The sequence below is a fragment of the Echinops telfairi genome, unplaced genomic scaffold, assembly GCF_000313985.2.
Source record: "Echinops telfairi isolate 266 unplaced genomic scaffold, ASM31398v2 ScPeMD7_70;HRSCAF=299, whole genome shotgun sequence".
NCBI classification, from domain to species: Eukaryota; Metazoa; Chordata; class Mammalia; order Afrosoricida; family Tenrecidae; genus Echinops; species Echinops telfairi.
In genome coordinates this window covers 71,400,894-71,411,101 of record NW_022103968.1, presented here as the reverse complement: position 1 = coordinate 71,411,101, position 10,208 = coordinate 71,400,894, and the positions used below count along the sequence as shown (strand labels likewise).

Here is a 10,208-nt window from a genome sequence, read left to right as displayed (position 1 = left end):
CCCTCCCTCCCCGCTCTCCCCTCCCTCATGAATCCTTGATAATTTATAAATTATTATTTTGTCCTGTCTTGTCCTGTCCGATGTCTCCCTTCACCCACTTTTCTGTTGTCCGTCCTCCAGGGAGGAGGTCACATGTAGATCCTTATAATCAGTTCCCTCTTCCCAACCCACCCTCCCTCCACCCTCCCAGTATCGCCACTCACACCACTGGTCTCGTTTAAGTATTTTCCATCTCTTCTCTCTGTACATCAGCCCAGATAACCTGGTTATTTTCTACTGATTCTTTACCTATTTATAAATACACTCTTTTTTTGTGTTTCCATGTTAAGAACTTTTTTTTTTTAAGCTCTGGGGTATTTTGGTTGTTTGTTTTTAATTGACTTTCATTTTCTGGTGAAAATTTTCATCTTCATCTCTTTTCTTTTTCATACTCATCGTACTTAAAACTTTAGTTAGTAACTAATATCTGGTGTCCCTGAGTTTCTCTCTGTTGTATGAGTGTTGTCTCGGCCCTGCTCCTTGCAGGCCTGCCAAAGTTTCATTGGCATGTAGATCTTACATAGAGGAAACAGTCCAGGCTCTGGGTCATGGGTGCCAGTCCCCGTCATCTTCGTAGAGGCTGGGCTACATCTCCTGTGCATTGAGAGACCCCTTTCATGGAGCGGGTAGCCCTGCTCTGGTCCCACTGAGAACCAGGGTTGTTCCTCGGATCCCTCTGCTTGGGGAGACTCAATGCTCCGGTTTTTCCCCTCGGCCGTGAGTGTGCTCTCTATTGTGTATCTTAATGACTAAAATTCCTTGTTTCTTGCTTCTCACGACTTACAAATTTGGCAAATATCTTTAGTTGGGGCAACCCTTGAGTATCAGGCTTTGTTCCTTGCCTTGCCTTTCTCTCTAGCACTGCGCCCGCGCACTTTTTGACCGCCTCGTGTCCCTAAGCCCCTGTCCATCTTGCCTGCCTTGGAGATTACCAGAGGCTCTGCCAGCAGCGCCCATTCAGCATTCTAGCTCCTCCCGTGGCTCTCAAGCCTGGACATGCTTCGGTGGGGTCCAGCGAACACTATGGCTCTGTGATTTCCTTCTCTCCAGAGTCTTAGCTTTTTGTATCGTTATAATTGTGCTCAAATTACGTTGCATATCTTCTTATTATGCCTGAGAGCAAAAGTCCCTACGTAGTCTTTTTCAAAACCTCAGATGACACTGTGTGCAGTGAGAGCTTTGCATTTTTGCTTTAATTTGTTCTTCCAATGGCTGTATGGTCTCCCTGTGCATGTCTCCCCCACCCCCACCGGGATTCTCCTACTACATGAGTTTCATATCCTCATACCCCAGAGGACACTGCGTGTCCTTGTCCCATTAGGAACCTTTGCACAAGTATCTCTGGAGCTCTTGCAGCGGTCTGGTGTACCCTTTATAAGACATTTGTTGCGGTGTAGACTGAGGCTTGTTACTCCTGAGATCGAGCCTGCGAGCTTGGATAAGCCACTTTCCTTCTCTGGCCTCTAACTCATTGGGTTGCAGCTGTGATTGGTAAAATGCTCTTGAGCTTTATGATCCTGTAACTATGAGGACTCCTAATGATGCAGGTTATTCACGGAAGAAAATCAATCTTCTAATTTGATCTTAGCCAAAAGGCTGAGAAGCAGTAAAACAGAATCTTCTAAATTACTACCTCGCAGCATGGAATGTTTAGTAGCCATAGAGAGGAAATCAGACTGAATATTCTATGTATCCGGGCAGTTGGTGTTCAGGAGCAAAGGGACGTAACTAGGGACTCACACATACATGCTCCAGAGAGAGAACACGGAGCCCCTGAGCGGCCGCAGCTTGACAGAATAGACTGGTGTGTACAATAGATGATTGTGGTGTTCTGTAATGTTTGAAGAGAACACACCTTCATCGTATCGCTGGTGTTTATGAGTATGTAACTATCAACACAAGAAGGATATACTTTGCTCATTACAGCTGGTACATCAGCGAGGGCCGTCAAAGAAGACTTTATCTGTGATGGTATGCACCTCTCTTCTTAGAGGAAGTTCCTTACCAGGAAACTCCTCAGGGCCTTTGCTCAGAATGCATGGGGATTCTTTCCCAAATTTATTTGACCATTGTTTAAAAGCAGGTCAGCTGTGATGCTGGTGCATATATATTGGGGGTTTGTGGTGGGGAAGGGCTCGAGGATACACCGGGCAAAAGGTTCATGGGGAAATGGAATGAAAAGATCATGGGATTTCATGCGTCGTAAGGGGCAGTTGTGTAATTGAAGGGTGAATGAAAGAACCATCAGGCAAGGCATGCAAGGGCTCACCTCTTCCATGAAGCCTGGAAGAGAGAGCAAGCTAATGTATTAGCCAACATGCTGCTACTGTCTTGGGCTAGCAAGGCCCAGTGAGCACATACGTAACAGGAAGGGGATGTGCTGGGAAGTACTATGTGACAGGAAGGCACATACTTAACAAGATGGGCCAGTTCAATTTCTAGAGTAAAGATGGCTGCTTAACCTTTGCCTTCCCTGAGCTGGCTTGACCTTAGGTGTCCCTGCGCTGTTCTCCAGGGGGTGCAATCTGTGATCAGTATCAGAAGGGAGTGGGTCGTACTTAGGGTGGGACGGACAATAGGGTCTGACTGCTCTAGATGGCAGACGACCTTCAGACAGATAACCTTTCAAGTATACAGTCAGCAACCCTGAGCTCGTAAGAAGCATCTTCAGATTGACATTCTTATGGGGGGACATTGTGGCTGACTTTTGGTCAGGAGAATGGGACTGGGCTGCATCTCCCGCTCATGAGCCTGAAGGCCTCCCTTCACCAGAGTCTGCCTCCCAGACGCTTCATCATGAGCACAGAGACTTTGTCTGCATACACTCTCTTCCCAGTTCTGTTCCCAAACCCCATGGGAATTTTCTTTGAATCCCTCTTGTAGAATCTGACCTGCACCTAGTGCCATGTCATCCTTTTCCTTACAGCCTCATACCTTCTTGTCCCTCTTGTTCTGGTCACACCTTGCTGATATTGGCCTGCCTCACAAGCAGTTCTGTACATTCACCCTCTTCTTGCACCGTGCCCCTCACCTGCTGCAGCTACACCCACACCAGTTTCCCCTCCACCCCTCCCTCTTTCCCTGAATTTCCTTGTTGCCTAGAATTGCAGCATTTCTGAGATGCCAGACCAGTGGCTTGTACCAGGTATAGGGGAAGAAGGTATTGGCTTGCTGTTTGGAAGCACAACATCTGCTTGCAAAGACTCCTATAATCATTGGTGGGAGGTAATATTTTTACTGAAAGTATCATTGGGGAGGTTGGTGTGGCTGCCTTAACTGGGTTGAACATGATAGGAAGCTTATTTCTCTCCCACATAAGACTCATCGCTGCTGCTCTGGGGAGGAACTCCGTCCAGGGAGCCCCTCAAGAGTTTATTCTAATTCTGCCCGTGACTTTGCTTTTCTGCATGTAGAAGCTCACAGCTCTCTCAGTCTTGTCTGTTCCTGTCAAGGGTAGGGCATGAGGGATTCGTATCCCTACCTCTGCTCAGGCCCCACAGGCCACCTGTGTTGCATGGTGATGAAATAGTATGGGAGACACATCTGATCTCCACACCAGCCCTAGGCTGGTTGCCACAGGCAGAGGTTAGACATGCCTCCATCCTCCATCCTTTTTACCCATTTCTGACACCCAACTCCCATGACGCTATATTTTTCTACTGGATTTAATAATCTCTGATGGGATTTATTAGGGATGTTAATAAGCCAGGATTAGAAAATATTCAGGATACAGTCTTTGATCCACCATAGCACCCTTTCTCAGCCAAGTCTCTCTGGTGCCCAGCCTCTCAGTTGCGTTGCCCTTTGGCTTCTGCCTGTGCTATGGGCCCGAAAGCCTGCCTGCCATTGCAACTCAGTGCATCATCGTCGCAGTGGGGGCTCCTCTGCTGCCTCGTGGTCTCAATGCTGCAGCCTCTGCCTTCTCTAGCACTTCAAACAGAACCTCACACGCTCTGCTGTTAGCTGTTCTTTCTTGATGGCTCTGGATTCTCTCCTCCTACTTCTGAGATGGCTCGTTCTTATACCCACTAATCCCCTCTAATCGTGTTACATGCACCCGATTTGCATGGTCCCCTCCAATCATTTGTTTGAAGTTACAAAGCAAGTTTATTGAGACACCTCAAGGAGGATTTGAGCAGAAGGCAGTGCTGCATGATGAGCTGAGGCTGGTCATACCAATCGTCAGTCAGGAAGAGAGGCCACACTCAATGTTAGTGTGAATTGGGAGTTGGCTCTAGGGTGACCAGCTGGCCCTATTTGCCTGGGACATGGGACCTTTGGGCTGAAACTGAAAAAAGTCCCAAACAAAGTGAGATGAGTCAGTCAACCTATCCGGCTTAGTTTATAGCATGAAGGTGGTGGGTTTTCCACAAAGGTGGGCGTGGTTGAGCAAGGTTAGGGAACGGTGGCTGCCCAGCCATTGTCCTGCTTGCTGCATCTGGCCAAAGCCCTGGTGACATTGTGCCCCTCCCTCTCCAGATCCCATCAGCCTGGCATACCAGCGGGTGCAGAAAGTGGACTGCACTGCTCTGCGGCCGGTGCTGATTCTGGGGCCCTTGCTGGATGTGGTAAAGGAGATGCTGATGAATGAAGCCCCCGGCAAGTTCTGCAGATGCCCTCTTGGTGAGGAGCTCCCCTCTACCTGTCTGACGTTGTCGCTCAGTGTCTGTGTCCACACTGGCCCAGCCCAACGGCAGGTCACACAGGGTTTCTCTGTAGACATGCTACTCCCCAGGGTCTCCAAGACTGTGAATCTCTGTGGGTGCAGACAGCTCTGCTCTTCTCCCGTCGAGCTGCTGATGGGTTTGAATTGCCCACCTTGAGGTTATGAGGTTTGTGCTTAACCTTACATGTCACCATAGCCCCTCAACAGGGCAAGGTGTGGCCCCAAGCCCCTACTCCTGAGCAGAAATGGTAGCCTGCATTCCTAAAGGCTGCTGGCTAGACCCTCCTTCACCTTCAGGAGGGCCAGGCTGTGCTGTGTTGGCTAGGCACGGGCCGGAGCTTGGTGTCCTGACTTTGACTGTGGATTTTTGCCTTGCAGAGGTGATGAAGGCCTCCCAGCAAGCCATTGAACGAGGCGTCAAAGACTGCCTCTTCGTTGACTATAAGCGGCGGAGCGGCCACTTCGATGTGACCACAGTAGCTTCCATAAAGGAGATCACAGAAAAGGTACCAGTGTTTATGGTCAGGGCTGCAGGCATTTGTTTACTTAAAGCCTTAGGCTGAGTTTCCTTGGTATCTGTCTGGCCCTTATGCCCCTGTTCTCCCCTGCATTTCTCAGTCCTCACTGAGCTACTTTCTTCCTGAGTGCCACTATCCCCCCCACCCACCCACCCACACGTATTGCCCTCATTTGCTGTGTGAGCTGAAGTGCTTGCTTCTCTGTGCTTCTGCTTCCATAGCTTTTCAGTGGACTTGTTGGGCAGGAAGAAGCCCTGTGCACTTGCCCCTGACCTCCTCTAAGGGCTCTGAACTCCTAGAGTGAGGCAGGGGAGCCTGTCCCCGGGAGTGCTAAACCAGAGGCCCAAGTATGTCTGTTGGACCCATGGAGAGCGTTCACAGTGTTTCTGTTTGTAGCTTTATTCTGCAGAGAGGGACGTAGCCTCCATCGGGTCCTCCTGGGGGTCCATCCCCCTAAAAAAGTGAGAGACAGTTGCTGTGTCTCTCTCCGGAATGCTGACTGTTTGCAACAGGAAGCCGAGGGTGGGCTACAGTGTGTCCCGCTGGGCCTTAGCCTCCTCGGGTCGGCTCCTTTTGCTGAGCTGTGGCTCCCTCCTGGGGTGCATTGCCCGAGTGGCTTCTTACAGCTTCAGGCATATGTTGCCAGTTGAGTTGGCAGACCTCCAGGCAGCAGTGGCCCAGGAAGGTAGAAAGTTTGCCATTGATTGGGCCTCCGTGGGTCCTCTTTTGGTATTTGGGTGTCCATAGGACAGAGGGTACCTCTGGACATTCGCTTGCTCACTCTATGGCTGGAGGCTCAAGGGACCCAACTCATATTTTAGTCACGGCTTTGCAAAGACATACTACTTTCCCTGACTGCAGCCCCTCCTCCGTTCTCTTGACAGATTGTTCAGTCTAAGGAACGAACATAAGGAAGGTCTTGATAGCTGGGTGAGGGCAGGACAGGGAAGTTTACCCTGTGCAGTCTGGGCTCTCAGCCCGGACTCCTTTACAGCGCAGCCCACGGGAAGATGTGTCCCCATAGCTTCTCATGTGTGGCCTTCGGGAAAGTGCAGTTGTGCTTTCTGTGCTTTCTGTGCTTTCTCTGACGGCCCGAAGGGATATCTTTCCTCGGGTAGAAGCTAGGTCGGGGTGTCCTCGGAAAAGCCCTAGCCCACATGCTCACCCCTTGCTCCCCGTCCTCCCATGTTTACTGGCCTCTCATCTCTCTCAGAACCGGCACTGCCTCCTGGACATCGCACCCCATGCCATCGAGAGGCTCCATAGCATGCACATCTACCCCATCGTCATCTTCATCCACTACAAGAGCGCCAAGCAGATCAAGTAGGTGGCCGACTCCAGCACTCTTCGGGGGCCTTGGAAGATGGCCCCAAGCAGCAGAGTTGTGTGTGTTGGGATAGAAGAATGAAGCACATACCTGTTAGACTGGGAATAGGCAGCCTCTGTAGGACAAGACCTCCGCTCCTCAGCCCCCTGACTGTCTGGATGCTGCTAAGCTGCTACAGGTCCAGCTTGTTTGCACAGATGCCCTCCGGCTCCCCTTCTCTCGCCTCTTAGTTTGGTCCATGGAAGGACCCAGAGAACTCGAGGCCTAGGCTAGGTCAGCTTACCCACGAGCGAGCTTTCCCTCAGTACCCTCTAGGCTCTCTTGCGTCTCACCTTCCTGTTCTGCTAACTTCCCGCCTTGCAGCGAGGCCACGGGGTGTGTCTGGTCTGTTTGTGTGCACTGGCCACCCATCGACTCCCTCCTGCTCAGCTCTCTTGTTGGAGCCCAAAGCAGCTGTGCTTTTCGAGGGATGCACACAGAAGCTCTCCACCCCACCACACCACCCCGCCCGCGCCCCCCCACTACACCCACACCCACACATAGAATACCCTCATCTGTAGGGTGACAAGGGGCAGGATAAGGAGGGTGTAGGAGAGGTAGAGACAAGAGGTTCAACCTGGCTTCCTGATTATGCCAACAGGGAGCAGAGGGATCCCATCTACCTTCGGGACAAGGTAACCCAGAGGCATTCCAAAGAGCAGTTTGAAACGGCTCAGAAGATTGAACAGGAGTACAGCAGGTACTTCACAGGTAAGTGAGCAGTGGGCGATGGGAGAAGCAGCAAGCAGGATGCAGAGGCTTTACACAGAAGTCTGTCTTAGAAACTGATTGGTGGTTTTAACTGGGTGCTTGACAAATGTTGGGTTTTTTTTCCTTTTTTTTACTGGTTGACTGTTAATATTGTTATTGTTGTTAGTTAGGGGGGCTTTACAGTTCATATTATCAATTGTTCTCAATAATTTAAGCTACCTCTCAAATCCCTCATTAGCTTATCCTGCATGCCCACCCATCCCACTCTTCTGCTTTGATTTCTCTTCTCCACTTTGTGGATTATTCTCTTCCCCTTCATTCAAGTTAATACCTGCCAGCCCTCGGGCCCATTACTTTATCTTCCCTCTTTTGCCCTCCCCTCCTCAGTAATCTCCAAATTTGTTCCTTTGGTCTGAAAGTCTGTTTCATTTGTTTGTTTGAAACAGTAGTGCGTGTAGGCACTTCCATTGCACATGAGATGTTCTCGTTCACTGGTCCGCACCAAGAACTGTAGAATTGTAAAGGTAGCTGGTTTTAGCATCCAGCTCTGACCTAGGATTTTACGGTTGGACTCGTACCTGTCTCACAGCACAGTTCCTGTGTCGCATGGCGTCAGTGCCCGAATTTAAGTCGGGAACCCTGTGAGCTGGAAGCATGAGTGCCTGTGGCCACACTGTTCTCAGGGAAGGCTGGTATCCCCAAGGGGTATTGTGAAGAAGATCCAGACCTAACCATCCCTGACCTTTGGAGTAAAACAAGCCTGGCTCTCATTTCCCTGTTGCCGTTTTCCTTTCTGGTTTTCGACCTCTTCCAAGAAACCAATGGAGTCCTGATGGGACAGTAGTGGTCAAGCACGTGGCTGCTAATTCAAAGGTGGGCTGCTTGACCCTAACCACCTCTCTGGGAGAAGATGGAACAGTCTGCTTCAGTAAAGATCACACCTTAGAAACCCCGGAGGGCAGCTCCACCCTGAACTCTAGGGACCTTCTGAATCAAAGTGGCATTAATGGCCATGGGTTTTCCATAACATAGTCATTTGTCAGAGGTCGTATTGCCAGAGAGAAGTGTCAGCAATTTTCATTGGAGAGTGTTGATATCTCAGCGCTTCCCATTCTTCCCTGGACAAGGGCCAGCAGTGTGTCTGTGTGTGTTCATTTCTGATCCAGCACAGACGAGTACTTTTGTCAAACACATAAAAAAATCAATTCCTAGAGAAGTAAAATTGTAAAACCCAAAGGTTCATGAAATGCAAGTCCAGATACTTTTTCTTAGCTCCAAACACATGCAACAATACTCTGCTAAGTCTCTACAGCCATACTTCTAGTTTCCTAAACTCATTTCTTGTAGAATCCTTTTGCTGATTGGATAGTCAAATTATCCTACCCGCTAATGACTTCTAATGTGCTAGAATTCCCTTACTGTGAGACCAGGACAGGGTTTTAGGAGGATGAAGGTAGGGGGTAGACATGAGTCCAGTTGTGGTCCTCACGTTACAGTGATGAGGAGAAATTTGGCCCTGATCCTCATTGGAGTCTTATTTTCAGCATTCTTAATAGTTGGCTAAAGGGGTAGAGAAGAAGGGGGTACTTCATGTTTTCTCCCTCAACTTCTTGCCAATGGAGGAGTATGGGATGGAGGGCGTCAGGAGGGCCCGATGTATCCAAATCTGGATCTCACTCTGTACTAAGTGACTTGTGTGTTTGGGGTTCTTCCCCAGGGGTCGTCCAGGGAGGATCCCTGCCCAACATCTGCACTCAGATCCTGGCCAAGGTCACTCAAGAACAGAACAAAGTCCTCTGGATCCCGGCCGGCCCATTATAGAAGAGCGTCCAGCTGCGGAGGACTGGCGTGATCCCACCCACGTGAGGCTATGGCCCCATTTGGTTCACTGACTCAAAATGAAGACACGTCTGTCCATACACAGAGAGAGGAAAGACCCAGCAAGTACGGACTCCAGAAGTCCCCTCTGGCCAAGGAGGCTCCAGGCCAGGGCCAGCAAACTGCATTCCTCTCATCTGTGCTCTAAGATCCAACCCAACCAAACCGCAGAGGACTGTCCATTGAGGCCTTTAACACCAGCCTTTCTTTAGCCAGCCACCCAGAGATGCTGTAAAGAGAACCTTTCTAATCACAAGTTTACATGCCTTTAAAAAAAGTATTTGGTTGTTTATGTTTACTTGAACAACTTCCGGTTGTCCGTGCCCAGCCCCTGCCTCCTCTGCTCACCCTGTCTGTCACTTTGGCATTGCTTTTGTTCTTTTCAGTTCAACCACTCTGAAACCTCCTGGTGGGGGCTGCTTTGCTTTGAGGGACCACAGCTGTGATTGGGCAGCACCCTCCCGGAAGGATGACGTCATGACTACAGACACTGGGTCTGTGCCTTGGTGGGGTTGACTCAGCCATGTTCTTCCCTGTGTGGGAGGGAAGACAGCTTTGTCTGCCATACACATTTGTCTGTCGAGCGCTCTCCTGTCTCCCATGTCAGCCCCTTTTCTCTCCATAGGCACTTATTATGTAAGTGCTGCGTCTTGTCCCCCAAGGACAACAGAGTTAGGCTCCAGGTAGCCCCCGCCACAGTGTCTTTACAGGTTCTGTAAATCGTGACAGCCGTTGCCAGTGCCATTTGGCGGGGTAGTTCATAATCTTTACACTTGAAAAGCGTGTCCAGAACATCACTGTTTTTAATAAACCATTCGTGTTTCCGACTGCGTTGGGAGCCCGAGGGCGGCGTCCTGGTGTGGGTTGCCTCTGTCAAAAGTAAGTAAAATGGAACTAAAAGCAGGGCTTCCTGTGGTCTGGGTTGCCGCTCTTGTAGCATGACACACACTCTGTGAGGATGTCTGCGTTTGGGGTCTCCAGATGTGGGGGGGTGGGGTGGGGGTGGCGGGGGGCTGCTACTGAAGAGTCA

General features: G+C 50.1%; 1 protein-coding gene across 1 annotated transcript in view; it reads left to right on the top strand.

Moving 5' to 3' along the window:
* Positions 1-10,002, top strand: part of DLG5 (discs large MAGUK scaffold protein 5) — a 191,815-nt gene extending 181,813 nt beyond the window's left edge. Inside the window, exons 27-31 of the mRNA XM_045291700.1 lie at positions 4,496-4,662; positions 5,084-5,211; positions 6,437-6,546; positions 7,191-7,300; positions 9,018-10,002. Coding sequence (XP_045147635.1) covers positions 4,496-4,662; positions 5,084-5,211; positions 6,437-6,546; positions 7,191-7,300; positions 9,018-9,121 — 619 coding nt within the window. The 3' untranslated portion in view covers positions 9,122-10,002. The remainder of the gene's footprint in view (positions 1-4,495; positions 4,663-5,083; positions 5,212-6,436; positions 6,547-7,190; positions 7,301-9,017) is intronic.
* Positions 10,003-10,208: the final 206 nt, after the last annotated feature.